This window comes from Silurus meridionalis, chromosome 4, assembly GCF_014805685.1.
Source record: "Silurus meridionalis isolate SWU-2019-XX chromosome 4, ASM1480568v1, whole genome shotgun sequence".
Taxonomy (NCBI): Eukaryota; Metazoa; Chordata; class Actinopteri; order Siluriformes; family Siluridae; genus Silurus; species Silurus meridionalis.
This window is the reverse complement of record NC_060887.1, coordinates 13,166,828-13,184,034: the sequence shown is the minus strand read 5'-3', so window position 1 is coordinate 13,184,034 and position 17,207 is coordinate 13,166,828. Positions and strand designations below refer to the sequence as shown.

The 17,207-nt window shown below is 37.6% G+C and overlaps 1 protein-coding gene across 2 annotated transcripts; it reads left to right on the top strand.

Annotated features, from left to right (window-relative positions):
* Positions 1–3,705: 3,705 nt before the first annotated feature.
* Positions 3,706–16,577, top strand: slc2a3b (solute carrier family 2 member 3b). 2 transcript variants are annotated; one of them, XM_046847220.1, is made up of 12 exons: positions 3,706–3,893; positions 4,500–4,592; positions 8,727–8,828; positions 9,020–9,180; positions 9,918–10,158; positions 10,347–10,509; positions 10,686–10,873; positions 11,242–11,346; positions 11,623–11,727; positions 12,674–12,754; positions 14,959–15,162; positions 15,574–16,577. In XM_046847220.1, exons 2-12 carry the CDS (start codon positions 4,566–4,568, stop codon positions 15,832–15,834), a joined length of 1,638 nt encoding a protein of 545 aa, XP_046703176.1. In that variant the 5' UTR covers positions 3,706–3,893; positions 4,500–4,565; the 3' UTR covers positions 15,835–16,577. The 2 variants fall into 2 exon arrangements, with proteins under 2 accessions (XP_046703176.1, XP_046703177.1); XM_046847221.1 differs by lacking the exon at positions 3,706–3,893 and having other exon boundaries at positions 4,444–4,592.
* The last annotated feature ends 630 nt before the right edge of the window (positions 16,578–17,207 follow it).

Sequence of the window (17,207 nt, the reverse complement as noted above, 5' to 3'; positions counted from 1 at the left end):
AGTAAAAGGGTCAGTATTTTCTAGGAAGAGTCGAAAGTTTTGCACGTTTTGCACATTTTTGTTCCGAATTTGTTCTTGTGTAACTTTTCCAAGCTTTAAAAACATCCTGATTTTCACAGACACTTGACAAAAGCCTCAATTAATTAACTCAGTTACCGTATTTTTCGGACTATAAGCCGCTACTTTTTTCCCATGCTTTAAACCCCGTGGTTAAAAAAATGAAGCAGCTAATTTATGGATTTTTCCTGGGTTTTCCCCGGTTTCACAAGCGTCATGCCGCCAAAAAACTGAGCCCCATAACATTAGACCAATGAAATTGCCGAACGGGTTCAGGTGAACCAATTAAACTTTTTATAGTAAATCAGATGCGCTCCCACTGAATCGAGCCGCACCACATCATAAATATGAATGATGTTCCTCTGACGTTTGACCTGCCGCTCGCTCGGACTGTCTACAGGAAATGCAAATCATTCATCACGCTGAAAACAACCGGGCATAAAAAACACACACTTCAAAAGATGCCAAAAGATAAACTCTCAAGAGAAATAGTTGTGAAAGGAAGGAGGAAGACAGTGAACAATGACTTTCTTGGTAGGCTACTGTTTAGATACAAGCCGTGTAACAGACACTGTCTTTCATTACAGCCTGTGTAAAGTTCATTAGATTCAGGTGCGGCTTATTTATGTTCAAAATAAAAATCTTTGTGAAATTCAGAAGGTGCGGCTTATATTTGGGTGCGCTTAATAGTCTGGAAATTACAGTAAGTGAAGAACACTGCTTAATACAAGTGATTGCTTAGTCCACATTATATGGTGGTGTAAAACCCCATTAAGTTAAAGATGATGTAAATTATAATATGCATTGTGATGTTGCCCTTTCCCTCAGAAATTTTAACCTGAGCTTCAATCCGAAAGCTTTTCATCAGTGGCAGGCCAATCAGGGCCAGTAAGACCTTCTCTGTTTGCCTAAACCCTATCAGAATGAATGACTTATATTTTAATATACTTTTGTCAATACATTTGTAATAAATTATTTCCAAAAGTCTCTTTTCTTCATTTCATACCGTTTATCTCAGTTGTGCTGCAGCAAGGAGCACAGTTGAAGTTTATGTTGGAGTTTCTTTTCAATCAGATTTCAGGCCTCACAACATGTATTGCCGTGAGGCCAGCAGAAATGAACAGCACAGGCTCTGGGTAGCTTTAAATCCATGTTGCTTGAATCTGTTGCTTTAACCAATCAGATTGTAACTTGCTTACTCAAAAGCTGGAAGCCAGTCACATCGGCATTTTCACTTCCTTTGATTGGATGGTCAGAAAGCGCATAGTCTTGTAAACTGCATCAGTAGCAAACTGCTCAAGCTCAAGTATATTTGTGTGGATTTAATAGCTGTTATTTCTTTTTATTATTTCACAATCTGACAGAGGAAGACACATTGATTTGATATGCTTACCAAAAAAATAACTTGCATCTGAGTTAGACTTTTTTATGCCTAGGGAGGAAGAGAGATTGATTTGGTCTCGGACATACTTAAAAATACATTTTCCAGAAAAGCTAGACAACGTGAGGAGGTCGGCCAACCCAGAAGCTAGCTTGCTTGTCTCAGCCCAGAAAAGGGTTTGTTCACCACTTCCAGACCAGTGAATACAAGCGGTACCATTGGCTTACAGCCTCTGAGGAGCGGTGCAAATTATGACTATGCATATACAAATATTGATTCTGAACTGCTCCAGATGATGTAGGTGGCACAGTTTGAGGTTTGGAGCTTGCTTTAGTAAATTTAGTATTAGTATTAAATTTTAGTATTTACCCTCCAAGAGGTGGATTAAGTCGGGTAAGTCCCCACTGAAGGCCCAGGTACTAAATGCAGGCCTGCCACTGATAAAATTCATTATTGCACCACCAACAAAAAAATGCTGCAAGGAAAATGTTTCGAAAAATACTTAGTACTGTTTGCAACACATAAACGTTCTTGTAATTATGATGCCACAACGATTGCGAAATTTACTTTAGCCTGATCACATTGGCAGTCCCATCTCATCACTGCTGAACTTCTGACACAAAATATTTTGAAAGTAAAGAGAGAAATTGCACAACAGTTTTTCTACCACTAATTAAGAACTACGAATTGCGGATCTGCCGGTGCACTGCCGATTTACATACAAAGTATACAAACCATGTACTTGAGTGAAAGAAGAGATACAGAAGGTAAAATATTACTTCAGTAAAAGTAAAAGTGCTTCCGTAAAACTTTCACTTAAGTAAAAGTACAAAAGTTTTTGCCTTCAAATGTACTTAAGTATCCAAAATATGATTTATTATGGCTATAATTTTCCAATCATTTGTGCCACAAGACTATTGCCAGTTATGTTTTTATCCACTCATAAATAAAAAGGAATAACTGATTTCACAAAATGTAGTTGAGTAAAAAGATATTTGACTTTGAAATATAGTGAAGTTAAAGTCACCCCAAATGAAAACACTTCAATAAAGTACAGATATGGTCTGATAGATATGGTACAGATAACGGTCTGATCCTGGTGATGAATTCTCAATACACAATGCAGTGAATATAAGACAATGTGTATGCACTTGTTTGAGCTGCGGATCTGCCTCGAATTTTTTCAGTCGGTGGAGATGAAGGGCTCTTCCACGGTAAAGCCTAATTTTCTCAAAGATAATGATCCTCCACATGAAGGACGGGTCATCCACAGCACTCTTAGTGATTTCTTGGCAGACTTCTAAGTGGTGTTCCTTCTGCTCCTAGCAGCCTGGGGATGAACTTGGCATCAACACAGTGCATGTTCAAATCACGTGAGGATTGCCTGGACTGTTTTGTATGACACACCGACAATGGTAGCAGTGCTGTGGATTGGTCTCTGACGAATATCATGCACAAGTTATCGAATGTTTTCACCATTTTAGGGGGTTAAACTTCCTAAACTCTCGTCGTTTTCCAGTGATGCCACTCAACCTCGAACGACTCAGCATCGATTTAAACTTGCCGAATCATGTCAAACATCTCTGTGGCAGATTTGCAGAGTTTCATGTCGAATTCATGTTTGCGCTTTGATCTAATTTGCTGTTCTTGATGAAATCACAGACATGGGCATGTTGCACAGATATACAAATTACGATGTCTTTTGGCACACTGACTTGTGAAACTTGGCAAAACATTTCTTCATAGACAATGTTTTGGACTTTCTGAACAGGTTACAAATAAGGGGCCTGCTAAGCTCACTATTTGTAGTGTGTGCAGATGTGCATGTGTGAAATTGTGAGAGTGGTGGAGGTAGATTGACGTTTTCCTGTGCAAAAAAAATAATATTGCATACAGCATGTAGGATTTGATATTTTGAAATTATGCAATATAATGGACCTTCTAGAGACCACCAATTCGAATACATCTTGTCACTTGCAGGATATTCAGGAAATACTAATTCTCTACAAGTTGTAAAACTCTACTCCTATAAACTCTTTTTTTTTTCCTCAACTTTCTAATAACCCACTGTTAGTTTACAGACACACATACCAGCTCATTCACATGACTAAAGCGCATGCTAAGTTCCATTGTTTGGTCACAACTCAAAGACTTTATTTATGCAGCAGTCTGCGGTGGAATGCAGTGTAGGATGCTTAATTACACCCAGTTACACAATCTAATGTCAAAGACTTTTGCCTGACCAGTCCCTCAAATCCCTGTAGCACATCTTGCTCAATCCTGAACTTTTATGAGCTTGTATGTACCTTTAGTGTATAATGGACTATATGTCTTCAGATCTTACAGCATCCTCTTCCGGAATTGTGAAAGGAAGTGAATTGTGAAAGGTTGCCAAAGATACAAACGTGTTCGAAGCCACCTTGCATGTTAGAAGGAGGGAGTTATTTTAAGTCAGGTATGTGATGTTTAATTTCATTCTGATCACTTAGTTTTTTTTTCTGTTTACATGCTTAAGAAATCAAAGCAAAGTTTATGTCACCACTACCAAGGGGAAGTCGTTCATATGTTTCGTATGTCTCGTTTAACTAGAACTGTGAATATATCTTTGACATGGTTTCATTTTAAAGAGGTAGACATTTAGAACCACAGGTGTGTATCTTCAAAACTATAAAAGCTAAGGCACACCATATTGCAGCTTTTCCAAAAGTGTGTTTTAAATTTAGCATCTCATCAGCCAGGATAATGTGCCAAGAAATGTACCAAGTAATTTACAGGATGTATTCATTTTGTATTCACTTCAAGAAACATATTTTGTATACATTTGAACACATTTTCTCAAGTGGTTTATGTATTAATTCTTTGTTTTATTATGTCTGGTAAGTAGAAGGTTTTTATTTTTTTTGTATACTCTTCAGCTCAACATGCTCATGACATACTTGCATCCGTGAGGAAATGACTTGTCATATTGAGACGTTACTTCCTCATTTATTATACATATATAGAGAGAGTGGGTAAGAGAGAGAGAGCAGTATAAAGTATTTCATTAAATTTTCTCTTTCAGAAACGAAGCTTGTGCAGCTGCCAGACAACCGTGTATTAAACATCAGTTAAAAGTTTTCACGTGAAGATGGAAAAGATGAGAGATGGCAACAAAGTAGGTTACATCACTGTTCATACTGTTTATCTAATATGTGTCAGAGTGTCGAAATATTTCTGTTTTAGCCAGATAAAACTTTGCATATAAATGTATATTTGTTCTGACACTTACCAGTTGTGTCTTTATTTTAATTTTGGATAATAATGCAGCTATACTTGAGTTTATTAAAGGTCATTTGTTTCACAAATTATTTTTTTTTTCTTCACAGTATTCAATATACTCTATAAAAAAATGTTTGTGGATACCTGACCATAAGATTTACATGTGCTTTTTTAAACATCCTATTTTACAATTAATTCATATTTGCTGTTATACTAACCTCCACTCCTCTGGAAAGGTTGTAGTTGTGGGTATTTGTGTTAATTTAGCCACAAGGGTGTTAGTAATGATGTAGGTTGAAGAGGCCTGGGGTGCAGTCAGTGTTCTAATTCATCCCAAAGGTGTTCAAAGGGGATGAGGTCAGAGCTCTATAGCAAGCCACTCGCGATCTTTCACTCCAAACCATGCAAACTATATCTTTATAAAGCTGTCTTTGTGCACAGGGTTTGGTTCTCCCAGTTCAATTAAAGAAAAAAAATGATCTTAATTCAAATCAGTTCTCATCTCGGGGCACAGAATGTTCATTTACTACAGCTAAACGTGGTTGAGGTGTGCAGTGATGGTGACCAAGTGCAAACTGTAGCCCTGAGTCAGTGTAGCAGACTGTTGACATTAAGTAGAGTCCAAATCCATCCTCAAAGCTTCTGTGTTACTCTGTAATTTCATGGATCCCCAGGCCGTAGATGTGAAACATTCCCAGCAGCACACAGTGACCTCCAATCCAAGTAGGCAGATCTGAGGGGAGGAGAGGGCAGAAACATTGGTCACTGCTATCTCAGGAGCATGTTCAATTCGACCGAGGCGAGAGAGAGCGAGAGCGAGAGCGAGAGAGAGAGAGAGAGAGGAGAGAGAGGGAGAGAAGGCAGGAAAAGAAACATTTGGATTATGAAGTATCCTTATTGTTGTATGAAAGTTAAGGACACTGTGCAGTTGGAGACTCAGACAAGACTCACTATGGCAGCATATCTAAAAGAGAGAGCCAGAATGTAACAGACATGAGGGATCTCTGGGATAAAAAACGGCCCACCACACCACCGTCAACAAACCTGAGTGAATGTGTGAGAGTGAGGGGATGACAGCATACAAATATCCCAGTTCACCAAACACTTGATATCCACAATTCCTCCAGATCTGCTCCTTTACCTAAAAATAACCTACCGATAAATAAATAAATACTAAATAAATATGTCTTCAGCCTCGACTTAAACACAGAGACTGTGTCTGAGGCCCAAACATTAATTGGAAGGCTGTTCTATAACTGTGGGGCTTCATAAGAGAAAAGGATCTACCCCCTACTTTAGTCTTCATTATTTGAGGTACCAACAAATAGCCTGCACCTTTTGATCTAAGTAGGCGTGGAGGATCATATTGGCATTTCACTGCACTTCAAGCATTTCACTGCATGTCGTACCCTGTATGTATGTGTATGTGACAAATAAAATTTGATTTGATTTGGAACAGATGTTTACTCAGATACCACGGCACGAGACTGTTTGCTTTATACGTCAGTAATAGTATTTTCATTCATTGAAATCATTGCAAGATTTAATTGGGAGCCAGTGTAGACTGATTAAAACAGGGTTGATGTGGACATATTTTCTAGATCTAGTGAGGACTCTTGCTGCTGCATTCTGGATTAACTGAAGCTTATTCATGCACTTACAAGATGTGGATGTAACAAAAGCATAAACTAGTTTTTCTGCATTATGTAACGACAACATATTTCTAATTTTGGCAATATTTCTAAGGTGAAAGAAGGATATCCTGGTAATATTCATATGAGCCTCAAAAGATAGACTAGGATCAATAATCACACCAAGGTCTTTGATTATTGTACACACTGAGACTGATAGACAACCCAGAGATGCATCTTAATCGGAAAGTTTACTTCTAACTGCATGTGGTCCTAGTAAAAGTACTTCTGTCTTATCTGAGTTTAGCACAAGAAAGTTATCAAGCATCCACTGTCTAATGTCCTTTGCACAGCAATATTAAGCTGATCTCTCACATGTGGCTTTGCAGAAACATACAACTGTGTATCATCAGCATAGCAATGGAAGCTAATACCATGTTTACATATAATTTCACCCAAAGGCAGCAAATATAAAAGAAAAGCAATGGACCTTAGACAGATCCTTGAAGAACACCAAACTTTACCTCAGAGTAGGGATCAGTCAAATAAGACCTATGCCAGGAGAGAGCTGTTCCCTTTATTCCAACATTTTCTAGTCTAGCAAGGAGGATATTATGATTAGTGGTTTCAACGGCTGCACTAAGGTCCATCAAAACAATTAAGGACACACAACCCTAATCAGAGGCCAATAGCAGGTCATTTACCAATTTAACCAGTGCTGGCTCTGTGCTATGATGAGGCCTAAATCCTGACTGATACATTTTGAAAATGTTATTCCTAATTAGCTGTGAGTATAACTGCTGTGCTACAACCTTTTCTAGAATCTTAAAGATAAAGAGGAGGTTTGATATTGGACGGACTATTTTATGAGTAGCTCCTAGTTTTATAACCACAAATGACTGTATAAGACTGTAGAAAGGACGTTATTCATAATCTTACATTGCAGTGCTCATGTAAGTTCTCACTCTCCAGTGTTCTGTATTGTTTAAAGACTATAATCACACTCTTGATGTCACCCAAATGAGGATTAGTTCCCCTTTTGAGTCTGGTTCCTCTGAAGGTTTCTTCCTCATAACATCTAAGAGAGTTTTTCCTTGCCACAGTCGCCACGGCTGCTCATCAGGGATAAATGCACACCATTCACCTTAACTGTTGATTTCTGTAAAGCTGCTTTGAGACAATGTCTGTTGTAAAAAGCGCTATAGAAATTTGTGGTAATTTCAATATTTAAACTGTCCAGACTTTCACATTACATAGATTTATGTTTAGTGATTTTGCTTCATTTAGCACATGAGGTTGTTTCAGGAGTTGCCATTCATCGCAATTGAAGATATTGGGATCACAGATGTTTCTCTATAGTGGGAATCTGTAACTTGATCCAAATAATGGCAGTATAAAAAAAAGACACTGTCACTTCAGGAGTAAAACAGTTTTATTCTAACACATTATTGTTCCATAATTTAAAGGTCTTCTGCAAAATACCAGAAAAAATAAGGCAAGCATTAGGGTCTGAGCGAATTAGACAAAGGCCAAATAGTGATGGCTAGATAGCTAATAACTCCAAAATGTAAGGTCTTGTGAAATGTTTTTCTGCCTACTACAGGTCCAAGAAAGGGCAAACAGGATGATGGCAGGGTCATATCAGTTCCCATGGCTCAGTTATGTCAGTCCTTACTGTCAAGTTAATACTGGCTCTGAGAGAACACACAATGTATCACAGACTGCTTTATATGAAGCTGTGTAGCTACAGAGCAGTCATAGCACCCTTGCTGATCCATGTGTAACACCTGAAGCTTCTTCACTATAATGAGCACATAAGAACTGGACCAATGGAAAAAGATGTCCTGGGTTGAAAAATCACATTTTCTTTTACATCATATGTAGCTTTCTTGGGAAAGAGATGGCAGCAGGATGCACTATGGCTGATCCATGTATCAGTTTGCAGTATGTTTTACATTTCATATAAATAAATGACAGAGCTTAAGTTTAAATTATACCAATTATATCATCTAGGCATGTGAACTGTTCTCATAGTTAAGGTCATCTGTTGTACATGAAGCCCATTAAAATCATTTTGAGGATTTTTTTAGGGGTTAGCATTGGCCTTTTGGAATGTTCATGAAATTACAGAGAGGTTTATTTAGAGTATGTGGACATTTAAACATAAAAGCAACCAGTCAGAGTTAATTAATTTGACCTTATGTTGTTTCTGATTGTTTATTTTATTTTGTAACTCGCTACAGATGCATTTTTCCCCATGACATACGAGAAGCAGAAATGAGGAATGTCTAAACTACCAGGATTTTGTAACTCTGGGTCATTTTCTCTGATCGTGATCGTTTGTTCTTGCACATTTGTCTCTGACTTCATAAATAGTCACTTTGTTTCTTCATTGGCAGGAAAACTCGATAACTGGAAACTTGCTGTTCTGTGTGGCCACTGCAGTCATAGGCTCTCTGCAGTGTGGTTACAACATAGGGGTCATCAATGCACCTTATGAGGTATTTAAATAAACAAGCAATTTTATATAATGATATATAATTTTTCTTTATACTACACCATTTTAAATATGTTATCTGTTGGTAGGTATTTTACTGGTTAGGTTTGGTCTGGTTGGTCTTTTACACTCTCTCTCTCTCTCTCTCTCTCTCTCTCTCTCTCTCTCTCTCTCTCTTTCTCCTAAAATGAACAGATAGTGCAGAACTTTTTTAGGGCTGCATCTCTGGAGCGCTATGGCAAAAGCTTGGAGTCCTCCACCATTGAATACTTGTGGGGTCTCACAGTAGCTATTTTCAGTGTTGGTGGCATGGTGGGTGCTCTCTCTGTAGGATCTATGGCCAACAGGTTTGGGAGGTGAGCAACTGAGCAAAAGAGATTTGAATTAAAGTGAGGCAGCATCTCACTGTTAAACACATAAAAGACTACTATATTAAAAGAGATAATCTACTGCAATGACAATCCAGAAGTAAATCAAATAATGAGATTGTTCTCATGCATTAGGCAATACAATACAATTTACAGTACAACCCAAATGTACTGAAACATTGAACGGATATCTATCTGTATTGTAACTGACACACTGGCTTAAAATGTGTTTCCAAGACACATTTAAATAATGAATTTATTATATAAATGTATATAATATAGTATAAAATGTATAAATTGTTTCCCTAAAAGTGTGGAAAAGGCCCCTGGGCAAAGCACATTAGAAAGCTTTATTAGAAATAATTTGAATAGTTGATAAACCTAAAATATTTCTCATTGTTTTGCCCCTTTTTGCTTCATACTTAAACAAAGGTTTTCTGGTTCCACAGATGTGAAAAATAGTATTTGGAGAAACATGTAGAGATGATGTTTATTATGAACATTTATTAATAATGCAAAACATATATATGTATGTATGTATGTATGTAAAAATAGAGTATTACTCACTCTTACAGGACTGGATTGAACTAGATTATTATTTGAACATCTTTAAAATATTATTTAGATTACTAAATGAGTAAACTATCACAGAATATACGTATTGCATAACTGTCAGTCACTGAAATACTCATTCCTGTTTTTCTTCATTCCTATTTTTCACACAGACCCAAGGCTATGCTCCTGTGCAACATCTTGGCTCTGATCGGGGGTGGGCTGATGGGCTTGTCTTATGTGTCCCGGTCGTATGAGATGGTGATCATTGGCCGCCTGGTCATTGGCATCTTCTGCGGTCTCGCTTCAGGTCTTACCCCCATGTATGTGGGGGAAATAGCACCAACAGCACAGCGAGGAGCATTTGGCACCCTTCATCAGCTAGGAATTGTTGTTGGCATACTCATAGCTCAGGTAAAATGTGCCTCCAAGAAGAGTTGCATTAAAGACATTTTCCTGCAGGCTTTGATCGCTTCGAAATATGTGATCTTGTTTGTGTGTATGATATTACAACACTGTAATTATGCTATAATCCTGTACTCGTTCATATTTCATTCTCTAACCTTCATAGAACTAACTCTGCTGAAATGTTATTGTCTTAGATCCTAGGTTTAAAAGAATTGCTAGGTTCTGAACATCTTTGGCCACTGCTGCTGGGACTGACTGTGGTGCCTGCACTACTGCAGAGCATCATACTGATTTTTTGCCCGGAAAGTCCTCGATACCTGCTCATCAACCAACAGCAGGAAGACAAGGCTCGCAAGGGTAAGAAAAGTCTTCTCTACAGAGATCAGCCACATCCTAATGCTGTTATATTGGGCCCCAAATTTTTTTTAGGTTCATTCATTTATCCTCAGTCACTGCTGCATCCTGGTTAGGGTCATAAAGCAACATCTTGTTTTCAATGTTTTCTTGATATTGGTGTATATATCTATGCATAGTGTTGGCACGTCTTCGTGGAAACAATGACATTGAGGATGATATTCGGGAGATGAAGGAGGAAGCTATGAGGATGGCAATGGAAAAAAAGGTTTCCATCCTGGAGCTGTTCCGCAACCCAATTTACCGGCAGCCTATCATCATTGCCATCGTCATGAACCTCTCTCAGCAGTTCTCTGGAATCAATGCGGTGAGTGTCACATGGTTTACTATGGTTTCTCTCCAAGATGCTACTTAAGGTTCTATTGAAGCTAGCAGTTTTACAAGGGGAAAGTGGTAGCTCAGATGCATGATTTCTGTTTTGAAGGTTTTCAAATACCTGCAGTACTGTCAGTCCCTTGAGCAAGACCCTTACACCTCAACTGCTCAGTTGTACAAATGAGTCTCTCTAAATAAGGACTTCTGCCAATAAATGAAAACCCTGCTATTTGGAAATTATTTCTTTTCATGAAAAGAATTTCCGATGTGTTGAAAGTGCAATCTGAAATAATGTCTGACCCACCCTTTCGCTTCCCTTTTTTATTATCTTATCTCTAATGTTTCTCTGTATTTCTCCAGGTATTCTATTACTCTACAGAAATTTTCAAGAAGGCAAATATCAAAAATGCAACAGGCATAACAATTGGAGCCGGAGCAGTCAACACAATCTTCACAGTGGTCTCTGTGAGTGCATGACTGGTCTTCTGTTAGCAAAAATAATGCAATCGCATGTAATGTTTTTTGTTGGCTCTCAAACTCTTTTTCTTTATAAGCTAAAATAAGTCAAATGTTAAGCCCTCTCCATTGATGTTTTCTGAACTTTTCTTTCCTTGTCACATGTTCTTTTCTTTGTGTATTTGATCTCTTTGATGTTGTGACATTAACTTTGGAGAAGAGAAGTAACTAGAAGTTTTAGAAATATCCTAACCTACTATCTTTACTATTTTTGGTCTCAATCAGCTCTTTTTGGTGGAGCGAGCAGGACGAAGGACACTTCAGCTGATTGGTTTGGGTGGAATGGCCATTTGTGCTCTTCTCATGACCATTACTCTGCAGCTATTGGTGGTGAGTGAGAGCTGACATTTACTTTGGATTTGTATATTTTACTCATTGACTATTTTTTGTTCATTTTTCAGCCACTTACATAAGATCTACTACAGCATTCACCTTTTTCCCATTTAACCCTTTCAGGAATAAATTATTTAGACATTTCCCAGGCATAAATTATTTAGATATATACTGAATTGAGTTCAATTTTATTTTATTCAAAATGGGAACTCCCACAATGCAGCTTTACAGAAACATATACATACAGAATATAAATAAAAATGTTTTTTAAATGTATCTTAAAAACGAAATAAAAAGCATTTCACTGCATGTTGAATTCTGTATGTATGTGTATGTGACAAATAAAAATTGATTTGATTTGATATCTCTAAAGTGCTAGCCAGTTGTGACTGTGGGAGCAACTCCCTGAAACCATATAAGGAATATATATATATATATATATATATATATATATATATATATATATATATATATATATATATATATATATATAAATGGCCAGATATCCAGATTCCTTTATATGTTTTCTCTTTGTTTGTTCTTTTAAGATTGTATGTATATTTATTTGTATTAAAAAGCAAATGAATATTCCATATTTTATTGCTCCCATATCCAACGACATCTTATAAAATTGTATGCCTTCACCTTTGTGGTAACTGTTAGTGAAAGAGCCACATATGACTGGAAATTTCAGGTGCTTTAATATGTTTGTCCATATACTGTATATACATTGACTATGAACACTATGCATGGATTCTACTCTTAAACTTAGCAGATATGAATGCTCATCACTTAACCATTTAGTTGGATGACTTACTTGAATGGATACTTTTAATAGTTGACCAGTTTTTGATTTTCTGATAAAAGACATGTAATGTTGTGAAACTTTACTTATTGTATTCTGCCATTTTGTAATCATGGTGTTTTTCATGTCAACAATAAGGATCCATGTGATCAACAAGCAATGAACCTTACTGCTCCAGACATACATAACTGCTTCAACACAACGGCAATAGCTGGCGAGGTTAGTGTTCACACACAAAAAACACTTTTTACTTATTACATACTTGTTTCTTTAAAACCAAGCATTACATTCAGTGCTGCCCTAAAAAAATTACCCAGACAACATTGCACTAATTTAGACCTACAGACTTTGCTTTAATCCCTGATAGCAAGCATGTGGGAAAGGTGGTAGCTTAGTTGTTAAGGCATTGAACTTTAGATTTGTAGGCTGTGAGTTCAAATCTCAGCCACACCAAGTTGCCACTCCTAACCCCCCAAAAAATCCCTTAATCCCATAGCTGCTTAAATGTATGAATGAGACAAATGTAAGTCACTCTGGATAATGCTGTTTGCCAAAAACACTTAAATGTAAATGTTTGAACATCATTCAGGCAGTAGATTCATGCATCCCATACATGAAGCAAATATCAATTTACATACTTTATATTATATAGCATTTATTCCCCATAAAAATTTGTTACATTTGTATCATATATCCCCTGGGAAGAAAGGAAAACAATGAAAACATCAACAAATGTCATCGGGTGGTTTAACATGGCATCGGATTGTGGTGTACTTTTAACAACCTCATAAATATTGACACAGCACTGCAGAGATAAATCATCGGAATGGTTTACTCCTGATATTGCCCTGAAACCAACTCTTTTTCTTCTTCTTTCGGCTTCTTCCATCATCCATCTCCATACCGCCCTGTCCTCTACATCTGCCACTTTCAAACCATTTACCTGCATGTTTTCCTTCACCACCTCTATATATTCTCTACAGCGTGTACCTCCAGCTCTCCACGCTCTTCTCAACCTGCTCCCTACTCTCACCACAAATCACAATATAATCCGCAAACATCACAGTCTATGGAGACTTCTCTCTGACCTCATCCGTCAACCTGTCCATCACCACTGCAAACAGGAAAGGGCTCAGAGCCGATCCTTGATGCAGTCTCACCTTTACCTTAAAACAGTCTGTCGTTCTACTGCACACTTCACTGATGTCACACTGCCCTCATACATGTCCTTCACCACCCTCACATACTTCTTTGCCACACATGACTTCCTCATACAATACCACAACTTCTCTCTCAGCACCCTCTCGTACGATTTCTCTAAATCCACAAACACACAATGCAACTCCTTCTGATATTCTCTATACTTCTCCATCAACATTCTAAAAGCAAATAATGTGTCTGTGGTGCTCTTCCACAGCATAAACCCATACTGTTGCTCATAGATGGTCACCTCTTCTCTCAGCCTGGCTTCCACTACTCTTTCCCATAACTTCATGGTCTGACTGATTTATTTCCTTGTAGTTACTGCAGGTCTCCACATCTCCCTTATTCTTAAAAACCAACATTTAAAGTGCCCACCCTAACCTCCACTCTCTTACACTTTTCCTTTCCCTGCTGCCTCTGTAAACGTATTCCTCCTCTCCTTCTCCTACTTCGGCCAACCGTAGCTCAATTGCCACCGGTATCCTGTTGGCTAACGATACCTGTGGCGGTCGTTGTTAACCTGGGCCTCGACTAAGCCGGTATAAAATTCTGGTTTGTGATCTACGTATTTGATTTGGCACATGTTTTACGCTGGATGCCCATCCCAAAGCAACCCTCCCCATTTATCCAGGCTTAGAACTGGCACTAAGAGTGCACTGGCTTGTGCAACCCTAATGGCTGGGTTGCCCTAAAACCATCTCTATACTATGAAAACTTTTGAGGCTTTATGTTTGCTTGTTTAAAATTATGTTTTTGGGGGAAGAAACAATGTGGAAAAAATGACATAATTTTATCATTCTTGCCAATTTTCTTAGATTTGATGAATGATCACATTGAGGTCAATGCAGAGTAGGTTTTTGCTCCATATCTGTTAACCAAATAACCTAAACTTCACTGGTATTTTGGCTGTGTGGGACAGTATTCTAAATGTGTGAAATAGGATAAGTTCTGGTATTACTCCATGCAAGAGACTGTGGGGTACACTACAGTCATTTTTATATATGGAGATATATATATATGGCCTGGAGTGTAATTTAATAATGATACAGGTGGGAACATCAATACAGTCATGTTCATAAGTAAAGATTTCTCTGCCATTATTAAAGCTATTAAGTCTCACAGATCAATATAAATTTTTAGCGTTATTTAAATGTATTGATTTACAAAGCATTCAGCAGTCTTTGATGCCTGAACATACGTGTCCATTTTTTCCTGTGCAGAAAGAAGCTTCACCGATAAGCTATGTTGCCATTATCGCTGTTTTTGGGTTTGTGGCAACGTTTGAGATTGGGCCAGGGCCAATTCCATGGTTTATAGCAACAGAGCTTTTTGCTCAAGGTGCAAGGCCAGCTGCTGTCACTGTGGGTGGCTGCTCAAACTGGACAGCCAACTTCCTGGTGGGTCTGTGTTTCCCACTTCTGCTGGTAAGAACTATTTTACATTTACTCAATATAAGAATTTTTTTCCCCACCAAGTATGAAACCAAAAATATATGAAAAAGTAAAAAAGTGTGAAAAAAGACAGGGGGGTGTGGGGATGGAGGGGGTTCGGGGGGAATCATTTTTATGTTTAAAATGGATAATGAGTTTTCTTCCTGGGGACTGTCTTCTAATCATTTGAGAGGAACAAGGCAAAAAAAAAGTCTTTATAAATACAAAAGATGATGCTGATTTTATTCTTTATAATTGCTGAGTACTGAACAAAAACAAAAAAGTAAATGCTAAATGATGAAAGGAATTGAAACAGAGCACTCTATTGCTTAAACACAAGGTATGATGTAGAACTCCAAGGGATTCAAACTGATCATGTGGCTTACTTTCTTTTTTTTCCTCCAGGAAGCATGTGGGCCATATGTCTTCATAATTTTCTTCATCCTCCTTGTGTTTTTCTTCTTGTTCACCTACTTCTTGGTTCCTGAGACCAAAGGCAGGACGTTTGAAGACATTGCTAGTGCATTTGCTAGAAAAGCAGCCTCCGGCCCCACCCATTCCTTACCAAAAGAGGGTGTGGCCAGTATGCCAGTCTCTTCTCCAACAGAAAAAGTTGCAATGGTGGAATTTGGACAGGAGGCAGACAAGACTGGCCCTAACCCATAGCGCTCAGGCAAAAGGTCAGGTGAGTCTTAATTTTAAGTGAGAAGGTCCTTAATGATGGACAGATTTAAAAATGGCAGAGTGGAACTAACCATGTATTTTAACAAAGGATGGTAATGCATTTGATTGAAGACAAAATCTAAATAATGACTATGATCAGTACTCTGATTATTTTCAAGGCAGCTTTGACTATACATTATATATATAAAAGTACTTAGGATAAATGGGAACAAAATGTGTAATGGAATATTCACAATACCTTGTGTCAGGTGTCCACAATTTCTTTTTTATATATATAGTGTATGCATCTTGTACCAGATTATAAAAAGATTATATATATTTATATAATTCTTTTTATATATTATAAAAAACATTGATCTAATAAATCTTATTCACTGAATTAGTTATGGCCAGTCTTTAAACATTGAAGGCTTTTTAATGTCTGTCTTGAGAACAAGTTATTATATTAGAACCTGTGCATCTTCCAATGCACTAAAACTATAGAAATATAGATAAATATATGTAATTTTATCTAAATATGTGCACTGATTTATTATGAAATACTCTTCAAATTGAATAATGTGCTGACTTGTACCACACTGTATGTTGGTGAAGTCTAAAGGTCTTGTCTAATTGATTTTTTTAAGTTTTCATATTTACCCTGTTATCATTAATCACATTTGTTTATATTTATAATTTAATATTATATTATTTAATAATAATAATTTGTTAAACACTTCCCCACCCACTCCACCCTGCCTGCACTCTTTTCTTCACTTCTCTATCACACTCTCCATTACTCAAAACTGTTGACTCCAGATACCTGAACTCCTCCACCTTCTCCACCTCTTCTCCCTGCAACCGCACCACTCCACTGCCCTTCCTCTCATTCACACACATGTACAGTGTCTTACTCCTACTGACTTTCATTCTCCTTCTCTCCAGTGTGTACCTCCACCTCTTCAGGCTCTTCTCAACCTGCTCCCTACTCTCACCACAAATCACAATATCATCTTCAAAACATCATAGTCCAGGGAATCAGTCTGGAATCAACCCTCATATACTTTTCTGTCACACCTGACTTCCTTATACAATACCATAACTCCTCTCTCTGCACCCTGTCGTACGCTTTCTCTAAATCCACAAACACACAATGCAACCCCTTCTGACCTTCTCTATACTTCTCCATCAACATTCTCAAAGCAAATGTTGTGTCAGTAGTGCTCTTCTTCATCATGAAAACATACTGTTGCTCACAGATGGTCACCTTTTCCCTCAGCCTGGCTTCCACTACTCTTTCCCATAACTTCATGGTGTGACTGATCAACTTTATTCCCCTGTTGTTACTTCAGGTCTGAACATCTTCCTTATTCTTA